Source organism: Limulus polyphemus, unplaced genomic scaffold (assembly GCF_000517525.1).
Source record: "Limulus polyphemus unplaced genomic scaffold, Limulus_polyphemus-2.1.2 Scaffold803, whole genome shotgun sequence".
In the NCBI taxonomy this organism is placed as follows: Eukaryota; Metazoa; Arthropoda; class Merostomata; order Xiphosura; family Limulidae; genus Limulus; species Limulus polyphemus.
Window position 1 is genome coordinate 24,739 of NW_013666413.1, and position 21,571 is coordinate 46,309.

General features: G+C 31.1%; 1 protein-coding gene across 1 annotated transcript in view; it reads left to right on the forward strand.

The window, feature by feature from the left end:
- The first annotated feature begins 232 nt into the window (after nucleotides 1-232).
- The window catches only part of LOC106460609 (DNA polymerase beta-like), a 52,354-nt gene continuing 31,015 nt past the window's right edge, over nucleotides 233-21,571 (forward strand). The window contains exons 1-4 of the mRNA XM_013920328.2: nucleotides 233-411; nucleotides 13,277-13,401; nucleotides 15,489-15,563; nucleotides 19,701-19,759. Coding sequence (XP_013775782.1) covers nucleotides 348-411; nucleotides 13,277-13,401; nucleotides 15,489-15,563; nucleotides 19,701-19,759 — 323 coding nt within the window. The 5' untranslated portion in view covers nucleotides 233-347. The remainder of the gene's footprint in view (nucleotides 412-13,276; nucleotides 13,402-15,488; nucleotides 15,564-19,700; nucleotides 19,760-21,571) is intronic.

Genomic DNA, 21,571 nt, shown 5'->3' on the forward strand with positions numbered 1-21,571 from the left:
ATACACAGAAGTACTTACCACACATAGTGTTGGCACAAGTTTTCTTTAATCTGTCACACTTAAAGTTCTCCTCTTCAGCTAAGAGAATGGGATGATAATTCGGTCAACGCGACTTTTTCACGAACCTGAACGACCCTCGAAGAAAATGATGCAGACACATGAATGGGTACTGTTCTTTTACGTGTACCACTAATTTCGAATTTGACCAATCTAACTAAACGCTAGATGGCACTAGTGTCAATATAAACAACAGTGATTAGATGCGTTACTAGGACAGTGGGATTACGATATGCGAGTTGTGGTAATTAAAAAGTAAAATAGTACAAACTCGGTTTATCAGTGAAAAAATGGGTAAACGAAAAGCCACAGAAATAGATAACCAAAACAGTGATATCTGCGATTTACTGATGGGTTAGTTGTTTCTGTTACGCTTTGAATTCTAACCATGGCATGTAACTTAGATTCACTATACACTACATTACAGTATACTATTACTAGAGTTTGAGAGTTAGAGTAGAGTAGAAGCTAGACTTAACTATTTTCACATTTTCAGTATTACCTTGTCATTTTTGCTAAGAATAAAATATTCACGTAGAATAACGAAAAATATATAAATAATTAAAAAAGAAATGGAACACGATAAGTTAATGTGAAGCTGCTGAGCGATTCCTGAACTGAAGCAGTGATTATCAAGTGTTTAAGTTCAACTAAGTTAAGCCTAAGGCTACATTTGAAAACACCCGTGTTACCAGATTTCTGTTTTTTTAACAATTTAGGTTTAGTATTTTAGTTTAGTTTTTAACTTTAAAACTTTAGCCTTATTAGTTGAGTTTAGGGCTCTAAACTTAGTATAAAAAAATCCGTACCCATCGTTTCTTGCATTTACATCGATCGTAAACGTTGACACTGCTTGGGAATAAAGAAAGAAATTGGGAGATCTTTAAGTTTTGGCCTATAGGCTAAACGAGTATTCCATACTTGTTTTGGTAAGGAAAGAGACACCCGTAATATCCGTAAAATGTTTGTTGTTTTTAAATTACCTATATATTTATAAGAACAGTCCATGGATGAGGTGGAGGTGTACAGTTTTGAGTCACATGACCAATTACAGACTGCATAAGGTGGTGATGTTAGTAGGTGTGATAATAAATTCATGATATTATCCTATGTTCATAAAAGAAAATGAGATAATAATTAATTAATGGCCATGAGTGGTTAGTGTATGTTTATTACTATATTAATGAGAAGCACTTAAATTATATAGGTGTAGCTTAAAATTTTGGCTATGTAAGGTACTAATAACCCATGTCTTCTCTACATTTAGTAGCTGAATAAGCACTGTGAACATATTTTTCTATGATTTTATGTTCCCAATTTTTTTTAGTTCTGTTTAATTGATTGATCATTAGGGTAGTCTTTATTTGCAAGTAAACTTTCAGGTTTAAAATTCCAAAGCTCCCACCTCCTAATTTTGTTCCAATGTACAAAAAAATTTTAAATGTCAAACTTCATCCATCTTGGATCATATTTAGATGCTGCTGAATGGGGTTGAAGTTGTAAATTGCAGTGCCCTGGTACTATATATACTATGTTAGGGGTGATACAGGCTAAGTTTGAGAGTGGTTATCACTTTCAAATGCAAAATGTTTGGCACTCATGTTCAAAAAACCATGTCATAAACAAGCTAGGTCAGAAATAAAAAGTAAAAAGAAAAAAAATTGTGCTCAAATTTTTTTTTTCTGTATTTCATCTTTTGGTATTTTGTCTAACCCCAAAACCCATCTGAATAGATGCATATTAATATAACATAAAATTTAAAAGTATCTATTAGTTTTTTTGCTTTGAGTATCCCCCTTCAACCCTCAGCTCAAATTAATTTTCTGTACTACCCTCTGTATGTGATATAAGAAACATATTTATGTATTATAAATGAGCTATTTAAAGTATATTAGTATTTTACTGTATGTAAAATAGTCTAGTTACATAGTTTTATGACTTTGGTGTTGTTTCCTTTTTGCTGTTAGAAGAGCATCTGTGGTTCTGCACAACTTGAAGGAGGAATTGTTTTTGTTCTTTCTTTGTTATGATGACATCATGCTCTTCTTTCATCATTGTCATTTACCACATTCAAGTGTTTGATTGTCTGTGATGCCTTCCTGTAGTCCTCTTTGAGCTACCATGACTTGGGGTCATAATCCAGAAATCCAGATGGAATTTCAAGGCACCAAAAGAAGTCTGTTGTGTTCTTTATGATGAAATTTTCAATTGGCTTGTTATCAGACTTATTAATATTCAGCTGGATGAATTTTGGAGGTTCATCCATGCCTTTCTTCTCATTTAGTGCCTTTACCATTGCTTGTTTTATCTCTGTAGATACAGCTGAATCAGAGAATGCCAAACTAATGTGTTCCTCATTGAGATACCATAGATTTCCAGCAAATTTTTGACAGGCAGATTTTGAAAAAGCAGAATTCACCTTCTTATACGTAACAAGATATTGCAGGAAGTTAAGATCATTGTGAGGAGCAGCAATGGTATCAGGAGCAGTGAACTATACCATAAGATAGACTATATCTTCTGATTCTTCATCATGGTAAGCTGTAGGTTTATAACTTGACTAGTACATGTATTCCCAAGATTGCTAGAATTGATTGAAAACTGTAGTATCTGGACCTGATGGAAAGCCCAATATAGTCTTTAAAAATACATGCCAGGACAAGTTCTAAGATATGATGCTAGCATGCCAAATAAAGAAGATTCTTGTTTAATCTTTTTTCTAACAGCACACATGCTCCATTTTTGTGACTAGTGTTTCTTGCTGTTATGTAAAGCAAACTACCTTTACATAATCAGTAACTCCTTACTTTTCCACTAGATATATCACAGCAGAAGCTTGAGCCTTTCTACTGCTAGAAACCAACTTTGGAACACTTAGGAGTTGGTTTACTCCAGTTTCAGACAGGATCAATAGACCTTACCTTGTGAGATCATTAAGGAGCTTGCTATCCCAGTGAACTACAAGTAAGGCTGTTGGATGGAACTATCCTTTACGTTTTTGACAAGTTCTTTGTGGAAGAGATGTCAGAATCTTTGAATTGAGGAACAATTTATGGTTAGCTTCTGCACATAATGACCAAAACTGTGAGTTGTGGCAGTAAGGACAAATGTCACCTTTCTGTTACTCAACTTGGCTCTGTCCATAGCTGATGTTAAATCAGGAGTGTTAATATTTTTCTTTTCCTCTTTTTAGATTTAGGAGGTTATGATTCTCCAAATGCTTCTCTGTTCTCATCACTGTTTTTGATACAGTATTTGCTAACCACATAATCATTCCTGTTCTTGCTCTGCATGCTGTTTCCTGTCCATACTTGTCTTACTTGTCTTAGCCCTTGATTCCTTTAAAGAAAGAACCTTATCTACCTGGCTCATGCATCCAGAATGTACTCTTTCCCTCTGAACAAGAAGAAAGTTCTTGTATTATGGAATCTTGATCAGGATTAGATCATCCATATCAGTGTCAAAAAGGTTATCCAGATTATTGACAAACTCTTCTTCATTAGCTTGCTATTTTTCAATTTTCGCTTTTTAATTTTTCTTTAGCTTTGCCCATTTTTCAGAAAGCTTTTCCAGTTTGATAATGGCATGATGTTCTGGGCAAATTAGAATTTGAGCCTTGTTCCAAAAACTGCAACTTCCTTGATCACAAACTTTGAGCTTTCATTAAATGTCTTCTTTATTATTTTGTTATGGTAGAACAACACACACAGCACCTGCATATTTAAAGGTACTTTAATTCCTGGTAGTTCAATTTCTTCTGAACCAAGCAGTCAAAATGTAGTCTTACTTGTTGCAGCATTCATTTGCAATGATATGCCAAAACAGTGTTAGCTGAAATGACACGGAAGAATCTGCTTAAGTACTTATATACCCTCACAGAAATTCCACACACTATTGTCATATTGTACAGAGTATTCCAGATGTAAAAAGTGTCATCTTGTATTATTTGAATATGAAATACTCTTGAACATTTTGAATAGTGTGGAGTACTCTGGAATATTCTAGAATATGCAACAGTATTCCAGATAAACTTCAGAAGTGTCCTTTTCCAACTGCTACAAATACTCTTGAACTAAGTGATGAGAAAATATGATTGAAACATGACTGAGAGATAAATAAAGATGTATATATCCTAGAATATTCCCCCAATTAAATTCATTGGGAATTTTTATGAGTGATTTGTAGAGTCTGTCTGAGAAAAATAATCAATCTCCAAGCATTTATGTGTTTATATATATATATATATATGTATAAATAATTAATTGTAATATTATGTAGAAAATGAAAGAAATAAAAGAAAAGAGGAACAACACATCTACAAAACAGACATGTACCACATGTACATGCCATAAGGTGGGTAGTTATGCATTGTGCCCTGGTTTTTGTGGTACTGGCAGAAATAAGACCCAAATTACATTGGGAGTACACTGTCTATCCAGTTTAACATCAGTTTTGCAGGCCTCACATTCTTAATAATAATAATAGACATTGTTGGCTAGAGCACCCACATCTTTTCCACCTTTCACTGTCTGCAGCCAGATGTAGGAAGGTGTCTGCTGAAAAAAAAATTTAAGAAGAAAGAAATAATTGGAATACATACATTAATTGGGGAGACAGTAAAACCGTCCTTGAAGTTGGCATTCCAGCCCCCATAATGATGTTTGGACATAAATACCACGATGTTAAGACATTACTGTACAAGCCAAACCTAAATTGCTAGTATAGCTCCCATTCTCCACCCATCCATGCAACTGCCAAGATCTTCAAAGGTTCTATAAGAATTACATAGTAGCAGGTCTTGTATAGGGGAAGTGATACATCTACATTAATACACCTATACAAGATACAGTCCAAATAAGTAATTCCAATAATTTCCCCTACAAAAATTTGAAATTATGACTTATTGTGTATATTATGAATTCGTTTATACTACTATTTTTAAATTTACATATATATTTTGTATACTTTTTACAAAATAATTTAAAAATTTAATTAGAGTTATCTTATTAAATCTATTAAAATTGAATTCATTCACTAATATATTAATGTTGGAAATAAGGAACTGTTCATAATTACAAATTCTACAATATCTGAGTAACTGTGAATGTATGATGCTCTGTATAGCATTATTTGATACATTACTGTTTGGCGAGGGAAGTCCAAAAATGTGAAATGTAAAATCATTTCTTTTATCATAAATATTTATATTACAATAATTATTAATTATCTTAATGTCTAAATTTAAATATTGTAGTTCAATATTTGATATAGAGGTGTTTTCGACTTGTAGAACTGTAGGATAAATATTACTGATATAATTACTTATTAATGGATTATTGATGCTAGTTAAATCATCAATATATCTATAAGTTAGAGAAATTAATTCTGGATTTGAACAATTATTCATAAATTTATTTTATAATAGTAAAGATATAAATTAGCAACACTGCTTGAATAATTAGCACCCATTGGTTTACCTACTATGTTTGTCAGAATGAATATAGTTATTATATATGCAAAAACTGAACATATTTTTGAAATTGTTAGCAGTTAAAGTTTGTTTTTCTATCTTTATAGGTACATCTATAAATTGGTCTATTAATGAATGAATCGCCGTTACCAAATCATTAAGTGGTATAGTTGTAAATAAAGTTGTAAAATCATATGTTTGTATTGTATCTGCTGATTGTTTTTTATTCAAATTTTCAAATGTTTTTAAGATAGGTTCATTATTTTTTATTATCTAGAAATTATGTTGACTACTTGGATTTTGTTGTAATTTAAAAATAACTGATTCAGTAATTTATTTTAAAAACTGCAGGTTGTTTTAGAATAGTTTTTACTGAACTAGAAATAAAACGAAATTTAATAGGAGATTTATGTAGTTTAGGAAAGACATATAGATACGGTAATTCTAAATATGGATTTACTTTAACCACAAATTTTTGTATAGCTTTTGACAAATTGTTAATAATAGCATCTTTAGACTTATTTTGTAACTGAAATGTTTGTGTAGTATTTATTTCATCACTTACAAGTTGTGCATGAAACATTTACAGCTGAAACCAAAGTTACAGTTGGCTTTATCAATAGGCATAATAATATATTTTTCTTGTATTTTACTGATTTTAATTTTAAATTTAAAAAAATGTAATGTCTATTGGATATTTTTTAAAACCAATATAAGCTAATTTATCTTTAATTCTATAGATCATACAATACCTCCATTCTACAAACCAATTTGGAGGATAATGTGTAGAATAATTAAGTTTGAGAATATAATCATCTAAGTTTTTCTTTATGAAATTTAGTATACTTTGTTTAGATATTCTATATTTGCCACATTTTTCCAAGATTTTTCATAATGAGTTATCTTTTAGTATATCCAAGTTACCAGTAATAACATGTTTATGAAAAGAGTCTGCCAAGGAATTTAAGTAACAATCACATAAGAGTTGTATATGCATTATTATACATCTTTACATCATTTTAAAAAAGCTTCTCATTTGTGATAATTAACCAGGAATAATTGATAATTATGAAAGATGCATTCTATCAGTAAAATAATGAAGCTTCAATCTTGTGTTATTTTGGCTTTTACTATGTACTTTCAATACATGGCTGATAGAAATTGAAATTATTATTTTACTTATTTTAATATAAAGAAATGTAATTTGTCTTATTTGATTGTCTATAATCGAGGTTATAAATAAGTTCTGATATGTAATTGTTTGTGTAGTTTTGAATGTGCAACATTGTTTTTAGGATGGCTTCAATAGTGGGAGTTATTATGATAAAGTATGTAACATCCTTGAGAATATTCCCAAAACACATGCTTTTACAGTTAGAAATTCCAGGAAAGTTGAGAATAGGTATAGAACTTGTTTATAATTATATGCTTTATGAAGCATATTCTTACAATTTTAGAGGATATGAGGATAGATTCCAAACTTTTAAAGTGCAACAGAATAAAATTAGTATATATATTTTTAATTTAAACTCAATTACCTAAGTATTATATATATTTTGTTTTCAGAGTTTTGTTGAGTAGTTCGTGGTAGTTGGCCAAAGAGCAGCTGCCATCTGCTGGTGTTAAGCCATTTAATCTTAAGTGATGTTTGTGATGGTTTGCTTTCAGCTTGTGCATCATCTAGTCACATGAACATTGATGTTGCAGCCATTCTTTGATATCAAAGAATGGCCAACCCACAAAGTTTCACATTCATGGCAACTCAGCTGAAATTGTATAATGGGAATATATGTACAGTACATATGGTGCAATTTAAATAGCTTCATTACTGTTCACTAGTAACATGTGTGCTCAACAGTGTGTTTCATGTTATTATTTGGGAGAAGAATGAAACCTGTAAGATGATCTATCCATCCATCTCTCTCTCTCTCTCATGATGATGAATGCAGTGTTGTTTTAGTGGGGTGTCTGGCAATGATAATAGGAAGAAATATGTCACATAGTAAGTAATCCTTTCAAGTTGGACACTGTCAGCGTATAATACTGTCTCAATTAACTCTGTGAACTATCCATTGTTTAATTTAAACTTTAAATTAAATACTGATTGCTTTAAATCTTTGTTGTAATCTGTAAGTATTTCAGTGTGACAAAACTTTTTCTTGTGTGTTGAGATAGGTATCAAATCAGCTTAGTGTCTGAAATGAACCTTGCAGTGGTGTGTATATATATATAGACACACACACACTCGCACTCGCACAAATTACATATATATGTGTCTGTGTTTGGGATATTGAATGATGTGGCCCGAGAATGTTGCATATGTACACATTGGATAATAAAGTACCTTCATTTTTGTAACATGTATTTTGGAATATAGAATTTTAGATGTGAGTATGGGCACCTACAGGAAGGGACAAGATGGGGCATTTGTCCCCTTACATTCACAAAAAATTGCAAGTATTATGATGTAAACTTAACATTGTAATTAAACTAAATATTTTTAGGAATTTTTATTAAAACTATAAATTTGTGTTTGCATTTAATCACACATAACAACTATTCTTTTTAGTCTGTTGACTTATATTGTAAAAGCTGACCCCCCCCCCCCCCCGAAGATATTTCTGTGGGCACCCATGGATTTGAAAGATGTGCCTAGTTGTATGAAAAGTGTACCTGCTGCAGTCAAGAGTATCCTAATGGTATGCCAGATGTGTATGCTTTAGTCTAAGGGTACCTATTGCTTACAGATGTTTAAATTTTTATTCTACAGGTGTTTCTGTAGTAGTCTAACCATGCTTAATTCTACCAGAAGAAATTATTTGAATGTTTAAAATCATAAAATGAATAAAATGGGAAGATCCAGTACACCCTTATTTGTTTGATTTTAACATCAACACAATTAAGAATATTTGTGCAGAAAAGGAGAAAATTATATCATATAATTTAGTGATCAACTGTATTTTCATAGAAACATTATAGTGGAAGGTGTGACTTTTTTGCAAGAATTTGCTGATGATAGAATGCTCATATCTTTATCAGAAGATATCACAATTTTGGGATGTACTCGCATGATTGTCTATAAAAATGCCACAGATAACATTTGTGCTGTTTGGGGATCAAGTCATATATATATATATTGTCTTCTGGAACATAGCATATCTATCACATAGAAAAAAGTTACCAATTACCAACACATTGAATTCCATGTTTTTTTACTGGGCACGTGTGCAGCCTTGTAACTTTAGAATCAGCTTCATTAGTGACTGTGGTTTCCAATGAATGACAAGTTTCAACTAGGTATTTGCCTTTTCATTGTTGTTGTTTTTCTATAGCCCAATATCAAGAACAGGAAACTTTTGCTGTTCTGTATTGTTAGCTTCAACTAAAAGAATAATTTTATTGGTGAATTAGGCCTCAGACTTCTCCAAAATTGCACTCTACTGCCACTTAGCATCTACAAATGTTTGTACATGGACCCCAGTTTCTTCCTGTGCCACTTTTAAACCATCTTCTCCAAACATGTGTGCTGTAATTATTTTCTTTTGTGATTTGATATGCCTCTCTTATCAGTTTGGTAGGCTTTGAGATTATTTTTCATATGGCAGGTACAAAGCACCTGTGAAGCACCAAGAAATGTATTATTGTCTGTATTTCTAATTTCCAATGTAATTAATGTAGGCAAGTGCACTGATTGACTTATCTGTGTTGCTGATCCATATTGCACATATATATATATTTTTTATTATAGTCTGGGGATACCTTCAGGGTTATATTGTGCCAACTGACATGCATGATATTCCTTACAATTGTTTGGGGATTAGAACTGGTGTTCTTTTCCTCTTGCATATGGCCCATCAAACAGTATTGACTGTTCAGTTTCACCATCTGAAGAATCTATAGTGATTCTATTTTCCATAGAATGGAATGTGGACTAGTGTTGCTCAACTGCCAAGCACCACATTCATCAACAAATTTACTGAATTTATCAGCATATCTGTATCCTAGGTTTCTAGTATTTCCACAAAAAAGAGCATATGTTCTTTCACACCCAAAGGTACTACTGACAATGTTTTTCTTTTTTAAGACATTGATGAATTTCTCTATTTCCATGAATTTCCTACTTGTTATTGTAGTATCACTAACTGCTATTTTACGTGTGTTTTCATTATCTCTTTGATGCCCTGTATACACCTCTGACCTTGCATTGCTTCTAAGACTCTTGTTGGCCTCATCTTATGATTGTAGGCATACATCTGATCCTGCACTGCTATCCAGGTATAGATTGGCATCAGCCTCTGTCTGTGGAACTACTTCTGACTTCATATTGCTATTATAATTTACATCCATCATGGCACTAAAAGTAGCTTCATAGTTGTAGAGATTTAGACATTTGACCAGTGTTCTCATCACAGATTTCCTATAACACAGAAGAACAGAGTAATTTGCTTTGAAGTTTGATGGTTTCTCAAGAGGTACAAATTAAGTCTACATGATGGTGACTTCTGGTGTTGTATATGCACTATCAAAACCCATCTGTAGATATCCCACATATATGCTTCTACCCAATTTTACACACCTTTTATAACCATTGGAGGTATGGGAAAAGTACCACCTGTTCATCTGTCACAAGTAAATTACTTGAGCAATCATAAGTATGTTGATGTTAAATTACCTCTAGAGCCATTGCCAACTTAAAGTTGGAGTTAAACTCCTCCAGTCCCGAAAGCCCTAGTGAAATTACTTTGAAGAGGAAGTGGCCACCCACCTGTGTACACCTTAGGCTAAGGGACTGAAGAAGGACTAAATAATACCATAGTGGGATACTTTCATCAGTTGCAACCTTTTTTTATGGATCATATGTGACACTAGCACAAGAAACGATCTTCACACTTAATGTCCTTAGTAAAAGTCTCTCCTTCTTTGTTGAACACTTCAATTTCTTTTTTATTTCAGACCAGTCAGTCATCTTATGGCTTGGCAGCATCCAACCTATAATAATAATAATAACAACTAAGAACCATGAAAACAAGTAATCAATATTCCATTTCTCCTTCTGAGGTCATGAGCTAGCAACAGCAGAGAAACTCTGAGGACAAAAGATATTAAAGATTTATTTTGGTAAAAGTTACAGAATATACTGATATTGAATATAGAAATATCAAGAAGTATTAAATAGTGTTAGGACCAAAATGAGCTGATATGTGGGTTAATGATGTGCAAATGAGATTATAAGACTACTAGCACCCCAAACAGAGCCACTCTAATAGAGCATTCATAAGAAAAATGGCGGGGCTCTGTTCAACATGCAGAGAAGTAATTAAAGTTAGGGTTTCTTGCAAGGGAGGGGGACCAGGCATTATTACATTTATTTCAATAATGTTTCAAGAGACAGTAATCACTGAAGGTTTTTAATTACTTCTGCAACAATACCTCAAACAGTAGAACCACTCGTATGCTGAATTTGTGATGCACAGGCCACAAACAAACTGAATTATTGAAGGTCTGGATGCATAATTCACATGATACTGGTGGAATGAAGGGTTAAAGCCAGCATACACTATGTTACTTTTTCCAAGTATGTTCAATTAACCTTTTCACTCTGGGGATTTACATTATATATAAATTCCTGAAACAATTTCATAGTGTATGCTGGTATTTTATATTTGCATATTAATTTTTTTTTGCTGAAGTAGCAACAACAGTTTCAGAGAAACTAATTTTTTACAGATATTTTGGAATAAAAAATAATAATTTACCACAAAATATATCATTTCCAAATGTAATATATCAGAGAAAATATGCTCAACAAATTCCTAAAATTGATGGTATAAACATTAAAGTTATATTAAAAGTTGTTATCACTTGACAATAAAATCTTCTTTTAACAAATGATATGTTCAGCTACCAGAACTTAGAGAATCTTGTCATCAATTTTGGCACCACACAACCCCATGTGCCTGTCAAGCAGTTGGAAATGACTTTTGCAAAGGTAAATAGGAACAGTTTAATATTTTATGGGAACAATGTGATTCCACTGACATAAGCCTTCATAAATTAACATTTTCTCTGCAAAGTGTTTCATTCATTGTGGTCTTTTCAGGTTTTTAAAAATCCAATTAATGAACATGTATGGAATATTAGACTCTAGCACAATAAACCATATGGTGATCCAACCACAACAAGATACCCTTTAATACAACTCATTATCTTGTCCTTTATGATTACATTCAACATAAATAATGTTGTGATATACATATAATTTCCTCACCTTACTTGCAACTTGAGTCCATGAATATGATGAAATACTTAGTGTGAAAAATCTTGAAATGTTAAGACTTTAAAATGGTTGAACAACCTGTTATATTGGATCATTTTGAAATCTCCCACAAAGATCATAGAGCATTGTTTATTCTGTGACCAATGATTGGGTATACATTTGCTTTTTAACATGTATTCTGGGGATATTTTGAGGGTATTTCAGTGTTTAGTAGGACTGATTGTTATCAGCAAACAGTACCATGACACATATTAGGTAAAGTTTATTGATATTTAAAAAAATGTTTAAGTGTATTTTTTGTGCTTTAGTGATGCAAATAAATGAAATACTTCACTGTGTGATGCACTTCACTTCCATATTAAATTACCAACCCTATAGTAGTAACCCTTTTCTTTTGGGTATTACATGAATGGCAGATAAAGATCCACATTATTTTATTTGTAATAAATTTACTATATATTTTTCTGAAATATGTGTACACTACATCAGTCATAGGCTAAAACTAAGAGTCAGCACTTTCCGTGTTTTTATTATTAAGAAGCTCGGTAAAGACAGGAATCCTTTTTGACATTTGGTAATCTCCTAATTGACAAAGGATGTTACAAAACAGTTCTACTATCGATACTAATAATAAGAACAAGCTGTTGTAACACCTAGAGCATGATGAATAATATTTTCTTAAAGTTAAAATTTCAACTTTAACTTCTGTTAATTAATTGAATAATCAAACTAAATACATTTATGCACCTTTGATATTGTTAAATGAGAGAAATGATCATTGAAGAAAGACACTGTTAGAGGGGTAACTCAACATATAAATGAAGGGATATGACAGACATGACTAATATTTAAGACATTTTACACCTACTGTACAGTTGTCTAACTTTGTAAGAAGAGCATGGTTCGACACCTAAACATTAACATCAACCCTTCTTCCTTTCCTCTTCAAGTACATTTGAGTATGTCAAACTCATTTAACCTCATTTCAAATAATATGTCTTAGTCTAAAGGAATCGCATATCCACAACATTAAGTCACATAACTGTTCATGTAAACTCGCAATGGAAAGGGAGGACATGAAGTTCTGCCATGATAATAACATTATAACCAAAATGTAAGAGATAAATTTTGAGGCAAAATGTAAGAGTATTTAGAATTTTAGCAATCTAAGGAGCACCATTATAACATGTTTACATATGCTACTTGCTAAAATAATATGAATGAATAAATGACAGAATGCATTTTAAAATCAGGTAAGAGGGCAGTGCTGTATATAAGAATTCAGGTAAATGTTCTTGTAAATATGATTCATAATATCTTAAGAATTAAATATTTATAAAATAAAAGGTTCTGCGCCATTGTAATTGAATTTTAATTTTGTGTTAAATCATATTTTAATATGATTAAGATAGTTTTTATAGCATATGTTATCAAATTTTGTGCACTTTTAATTTTTAGTTCTTATATTTTAGAGCTTGCAGATTATGAGAAAAATGTCAGTCGAAATATTCACAAATATAATGCTTATCGGAAAGCAGCAGGTGTTATTGGCCAGCATCCTACTCCAATTAGTAATGGAACAGAAGCAAAGAAGCTGGTATGTTTTAAATAAAGTTAAAACATAAAAATTCTTATTCAGAGGTTATATGATGGAAATAGACAAAACTAATTTCAGACTTTATGTTGTGATTGATCTCCTTTCTTATTGACCAGATATTGCTAATTCATAAGCTATTTGACTAAATCACTTTACAGTTTCTTCCAGAAATGGGGAAAAAAACATACAAATATTTTGTTAACATTAACCTACATAAATGAAGGGAATAGTGTGTTACTTTTTTGATAAAAGAATCTTAAGTACTGAAGCTTTTCCATATGTAATTCTGTTTGTGTGTGTATATTTTTTTATTTTCAACAAAGAGCCATTCATTTAAATTAACATGTATTTAGCTCTAATGTCTGTTAAATGTAAGATATCCCCTATCACAAAAGTAATTATTGTGAACATATGGTTTTTGTATATAAGTCAGTAATCATCTTTCAGTAATTTTAATTATAGTTTTCAAATATTTAATTCAAAAGCAATTTCTTGATTAGAAAATCAAAATTGTCTTAAATCCATAAGAAAGAGTCCCTAAAGTTAATAGAATATGTATGATAGGCTATGGTTGTTTCTATGCAGTTGTTTAAAGGTGTTACCCAGAATATTTGTTTATATATATCTGATGGAACATAACATTTGCTACACATCGGGTTTCAAGTATTAATGAAATGTAAAATATGTTTAGCTTTTGTTTTTTTTCTGTTTTCCTTTCAGAAGGATATCTGTAAAGTTAAGTTACTTGTGTGAAGATAGCCAATCTGTACATAATTTAGTTAGTTTGTAAAGCATAAGTAAATAAACAAGCTAGTGAACACTATAGTCATAAGTGATCAATGCAGATGTGTTACTGAAGAATAGTGAAGTGATTTTATTCTGGGAAATTAATGTACGTAACCAACAACTTGTTAGAAGAAAGAGTTAGAGAAAAAAGGAAAGTAATAATTTGTTATATATATATTGTTATCTCAAATTTTTAAATATAAAGGATGATCTTTATTACTCCAGAAAAGAAAAATAAACCTTTAGTTTTTTCAGTACTTTGTTGATAAACATTTATCAATGATGGCTCTGGTACAACTAAGTTACACTCTTTTATTAAGATCCTTTACATACAATGAAGAATGTAGTATCACTAGGTTATACTTGCTTATAAAAAAACTGTACATAATGGCTCTGGTACAACTAGTTTATATACCTTTGTCAAGCGATGGTAGAACTAGGTGACTTAAAGAAGGAAAATGAGTTATGCCTAGCTTAGCCTTTATTTGAAATCTATTAAACAGTGAAAGCATAAGTGAAAGTATTTATATAGCTGAAAAGAAATTACTTTGCATTTAATTAAAAAAGGTTTTAAACTTAAATTTCTTTCAAACACTTGAGAACTAGAGAATTGGTATTAGCACTAAGACTATGATTATACAGACAAGATCCTTGAAACTTGAGCACTTGTGAAAGTTTTTGTTTTTAAGGGTGATGAAGGAAGAACCTTTATTAGTAGTGCTTTGATTTCTGTTTTTTCCTTGTTGTTCTGAAAAAGCAAAAAATCTGCAAGGGTTGACTTATACAGATATTCAATACATGTCAGTTTCAGAAGTCACGTCTGAAATCAAGTTGGAAACCCAATGAATTCACAACAGCTTAAGCTTTATGTTAACATCTTAAAGTTGACTGTCTTTGTTACTATACCTCTCAAAAGTCAGAAAAAATTTTCAATAGTTAGCATATGGTAAGATAAATGGAGTGATATTTCCATATATTTGCCAATGAAGATTTAAGAGCTAGTCAGCAAATAAAGAATTGTGCAATTTAGAAAATCTAGTACTTGTTATTCTTTTATAAGGAAAGTACTTTCATATTGGTACCCTGAATATAAGAATAGTAATATAATTTTTAAAACCATTAAACAATAAAGATAAATAAAAGCACAGTGGAAAGTTTTTGCAAATTATTATTATGGATTGTACAATTGCTAATAAGAAAGATAAAATATAGCCAAAATCTAAAAGTGATTGGAAGGCACAAGTGTGAAAACCTTGAATGTTTGAACAGTTAACATAATAATATTTTATATTTCAATTTAGAGTGGTGTTGGAGAAAAGATAGCCAAAAAAATTGATGAGTTTATTGAAACAGGAAGGCTTGGAAAACTTGAAAAGGTTTGTTTTATAGAAATATTGTGCAAACTTTTCTATTTCATTCAACATGTATTCAGAGAATTTTATGAAAATCTTTTACAAATGTTTAGGTAAGCTTCTTGACTGACTGTTTGTCTATTTAATGATATATTACAATAAACTTTAGAAGTATTTCATATGAAATTCACATATTTCCTATATCATTATTGTGGAATAAGTTTAACAGAACTGCTACATTTTTATAATATGAAAAAGACCATTACTTAGAAAGTTGTTCCTTAGAATCATGAATATATAAAACTGAAAATTAACTATATAGTTTGGAGCAATAACCTTTCCTTTAGGGATTCATTTTTTGACTCTTATAATGAGAAATTTTAAGAAGTTTTGAAATTTTCTATGCAAACTAACATGGTTATGTAGGGTTACACACATCTCTTTCACAACAGCATACGTTGATTAGTTGCATGTAATGATGTTTTTTTATTTTGTACTGATAGAACATTACAGAATAATTTAAAGTATTCTCAAAAACATTTGGTGTAAAACTACCTTTAAGGTTTCAGCCCCACAGTAATTGGTTTAATTGAATTTTGAACTAGTACTGAGTATCATCAAAACTTGATCTACTTGTAGGAAGGTAATTGAATTGGTGACACATGAATATAAAATTATCTAGCATTTTACTGCATGTAGTTATAAAAATATGTACAGTTCCAGTGAAAGGTAATGATGACAGCTATGTAACCTGAATCATCAAATATCTTTTAATGTAAGTAGAAAGGCATGTATGGCTGTATAGATGGCAATATGTTTTTTGCTTAAGAATATTTTACATTTTATGTTCTTAGTTTAAGTAGGTTACTTGAGTGCTCTTTCATTGTGTATTACACTTCTGATTTTTAAAACTTTTTTCATTGAGATAATTGCATAACATTTAGCAAAAGAGAGAAATCCTACTTGAAGTTTGTTGGATTGGATATGTTTCTGGATGGACATTTTGAAATTGTGACATTTGAGAATCATAATGTAAAATCATTGCCACTTTTGGAATCAAGCCTATGTGTTCCCTGTACATCTACTATGTTTTATTAGTTATTTTTATATATGTATTTTAACTTTCCTACACATAAAGTTAGTTGAAATTTGACTTGTTGAGTCTGAGTATGAAGTTAGTTACGTTACATCTTGATTGTTGTTATTGTGTGTTGAATTTGGTAACATAAGTTTTAGAGTTCACTGTCCTTTCCACGAATCTAACCAGTTTTAGAAACATGATTTTAGTGTTCATTTCACCATTTTGAGCTCAACTCTAGGAAACAGAGTAAATATTTTGCTTTCAAAACTTTATTTTTTGAGCTAAATATGATGATAATGATAATAAATAAATAAGTATATATATATATATATATATATATATTTTTTTTTGTCAGACCCTAATTACATTATTTACTTTATAAATCTTTTCAAACTTGGCCTCTAATGCTTAGGTGTCAAGTGAAAGTCACTTGTAGAAAATGTACACATAACTTTACTTTATAATTATAGTGACATAATATCCATGTTTCATTTCTTTGAAGGTTATTTGTTCTGTTGACCATGATTTTTTGTTGTTTTTATTGTGTGTTTGGAAAGGGTAAGGTATGTTGTCTTCTGAAATCTTTCTTTATGTTGAAGTATACCAACTAATAATAAGCCACTTATATAAATTTTTATCCAAAGTTTACTTTCAGTTCTTGCTTTTTTTGCCTCTAAATGCACACACATACACCCTATACATAAAAAGGTGGCATATAGGTCTTCACCAGGGTGGTAAAATATTCAAACTCTTTGGGATACATTCTTTAGACCTGGTAGCAATTATGTATGGCTGAAGGGTGGGGTGTAACTGACCGAAAGGTTGTTGTAATCGAGTCCATGTGTTGGTACAGTCATGTACTTCTGCTTCACAATTTTTCTATAGCATTGAATAAAAGCACCATACCTGTCTGAGTTATTATATTGATTGCATCAGAAATATTATGCATAAGATACTGTTTTGTTTAATGTAAAATGATGCGGCACTTGGACAGAACTGATATTGAACAAGACATTGTGTTCAGTTAGTGAATTAAAATTAATTGTACATCTATCATGATTGACACTTTGGCAATTTACTGAAATTTAAAATATGGAATTGATGACATGAGGATGTTTGTCAGATCTACAGTAAAATCTTTATACACACAAAAATATGTAGGAGAATTGTTTGTTATTCCTTTGACATTTTATTCATGCTACATTTTCTTAGAAATGTAACAAGTCAGTTAACTGTACTGTTGTGATTGATAACTAATGGTATTCCAAAGTCATAATTTTAAAATGAGCACTGATAAAACTTGAAGGAGTGGCACAAAACAAATGAAGAAGAAGTTTATACATAAATTCAATTCTAAGTTTAATGTTTGTGTATTTCTGTACAATTCAGGTGAGTATAATTATATAGCATATAGCACAAGTTTTACCACATATTTTTGCCTATGAACAAAGGATTTCTAAATGATAAGCTCTATCCATGTGTTTATTGGCTAGTATTTCAAGAAGTTGAAAATATGCTAAGCTTTAGCTAGTGGTTACCACCAGTGATGGTTAATTGTGTGAAGTGACTCTTTTTGCTAATTCAGCACTAAGCTGATGATTTGCATGAACTATGCTTGCATATGTAAAACTATTCAGAGTTCCAGTTGGGTTCTTTAGTAGCCATTGCCAGTGTACCTACACCTACAACATGAGAAAACTTGCTGTTCAGTGATGTGAATACTTACTAAATCCAGTGACAAATGAATTATCCATTCTTAGATTTACCAAGTGTGGTTAGTTGATTACAATGAAGCAAGCTCATGGAAAAAATTTAAAATATCTAAACAATGTTTGTATCATTCTTTATATATATGTAGTATATATAATACCTTTACAGTGAACAATCAGTGACTGGTTATGAGGGGCAACAGGTCATTTGTTGCCCTCATAACCACTCAATAATTGCTCTATTCTACCTTCACTTCTGTTTTCAGTTTTACTAAATGCTGGTTAATTAGCATTGTCATATAGTGTACTTAGCCTACATCCATGAACCTACTTTTAAATCTTAAAGTTTAAGATTTCAGTGAAGATTTGAGCTCATTTTAAGAATTAACAAAATTTAGAAATTGTTTAATTTTTCAAAATATAACAGCCTATTGTTATGTTATTATACCAATAAACATATAAAGTACACACCTGTCTAACTTCAACGTACAGTTTCTTTTGAATGCAGGCCAAATTTCCAACGTTCTTTGTAAATTAGGCATGAATGAATCAGCATGTTTTCATTGTGTTGCATAAAATATTGTTACAAAGTTCTGCAGTGATGTCACACATGCACTTCAATGACCTTGACAACTGCTTTGTTTATTGGTTTTTCAAGATAAAACTTAAAATGTTCATACCATGTGATATATTCTGTACCAGTCATTGCAAAGAGATTATGCTATCATATAAGTAAATCAAAGCAAACCAGTAAAAGATCTTCAGTTGTTGAATCTATGTATGCAGAAGTTATTGTCAGAGTTTCTTAATTTAAATAACACTGGTATATCCAAAGCGGATGGCTCAAAATGTATCCATAGTTTGAGTATATTTTTTATGCAAGGCATACATGATAGCTAAGAACAAGAGTATTTTATATCAGGAAAAGATGCCACTGCTGGATGAACTTATCTAGCATGGCTTTATCCTTTGAATTTTGGCTACTCAAATTTTAGAGTCTATAGTCAGTTTGGTTATTGACATATATTAGCTAGCTAAAACATAGCATTGTGGTCAAGAAGAACTGTCAAACATTATTCAAGGCATCAGTAGCAGGATAATGAGAGTACTAATAAAAGAAACATGACAAGTCATATAGAACATATATGTGAGAATTCTTTGAAATTAGCATATACAAAATCCTTAACAAAATGTGTGTGTGTGTGTGTACATGATTGTATTAGTTTGAACTTAATAAGTAAATCCACTAATTTTTTGGGGAGGTGGAGCACTTGCTTAAAAGGTAGCACCATGGTTTAACAATATTCACTATAACAATAATAATAATAATGACTAAAAAACGTTGGCATTTATATATTTAATTATATTTAGATTCGAGCCAGTGATGAAAATAAAGCAATTCAACTACTGACAAGAGTTTCTGGAATTGGGTAAGTCTTAAAAGAAGTATCTCAATGTTTTTGTTGAATAGTGAAACCAACATACTTATTCTATTGATTGGATATTTAACTTTAAGCTGTTTGATAAGACAGTTGAGATTCTTAAAAGTTTTGGAAATGATGACATCTGTAATATACTTTCAAATCTGACAAAGAAGTATGTACATGTTCTTTTACAATATACTAAACATTGTTTCTTATACTTTAAAAACTATCTCATGACAGTGTACTTGTATATAGTACATAATGAGTATTCAGAAAAAAACTTCAAAAATAGCAGGTTTACAACCAAAATAGATCATCAAGTACCTTGTTCATTACTTGTACTTTGCAATTATGTAATTAATCACATAGCTGTTGGATAAGCTTATAATGTTTAAGAGATGTGCATTTCTTGAATTACATAATATTAATGATACAGTTATCAGGTACTGTCTAATAACTATCTAGTTTTGAAACTCAGGTAGTGATGAATAAGTATAAAAGCCCTTAACAAATCTCAGGTGACAGGTCGCCATGGCAACTAAAAATTTCATCATGGTACATAGTATTTTCTCCCATTTCATTCATGTATAGGGCTGTGCTAAATAGAACTCAAATCTATAACTAAAGTTGAGTGAAATCTTTAAGAAATCTTAATGTGTGTTTTGCATGTTTTTGTATTCTACATTTTTAATCACAAATCAAATAAAGTTAACCAAGCTACAATTATTTTGTATTCCTGTTTTAACAGCTAAAAATAATAGAGGCAAAGCTAGGCTTGAACCGGCTGACTTATGATTTAAACTCACGCCAGATCCTGTACACGAAAACCCCGGGTATTGTGCAACACCTGAACTTTTGCAACCAAAATTAATTTCTGAGCGAAAATTTTTCCAAAACATGTAAATTATTGTCTAAAATCATAATGGCACAATTATTTTGAGAAAATATGGGGAAAAGAAAAAATGCAGATAATTGAGGTACTAATGTAGCCCCCACTTCTCAGTAGAAACAGTAGTGAAGTGAGGTTAGGCACACCTGGCTCCTGAGGTTTTGGGCTGGCTCCTATATCTGAAAATATCTCTTGAGGCCTGAAATATACCTAGCAATTTCCTGATTGCTAGGTGCTTGATAATGATATAACAGTTTTGAACTTCAGATGATGTTTGATTACTAACTGTATGCCCTTAGTTTTGAAACTCAAGCTGTGAGTAACAATCTCTAGTTTAGAAAAACAAATATAATGTGTGAGTAGTTGGTGTGATCATCTTTTAATTTTAAGACTCACCTAGTGATATATAAGTATTCAGCAATAACCTTCTAATTTTGAAGATTATTGACCTCCAGTATAAGTATCAAATGGTTGTCCTAATTTTTAAATTCAAGTAGTAAATTATGAGTACTTGATAGTGCTATACAAGTTTTGAAACTCAAGTGAGATAAATATATATATATATATATATAGTTTGATAATTAAATACTTGGTTTTGAAACTCAAGTGATGATTGATTTACAAGTATTTGCTAATGATCTCCAAGCTTAGAAACATGAAGTGTGATGTATAGAATTTGGTGGGGATCTCATAGTCTTGAAAGTTAACAGTGTTTGAGTATTTAATAGGGGCTTCCAATTTTTGAGACTTAAGTAATGATCGACGCATGAGCATTTTGCAGTGGTCTCCTGGTTGTACTGAAATTCAAGAGGTGAAATATAGATATTTTGTATTGATATTCTAGTTTCGAATTCAGTTAATAACAGTTAAGCATTTAGTTGTGGTTTCAAGGCTTGTATGGTCTGAAAAAGACATGAAAAATGAATAGT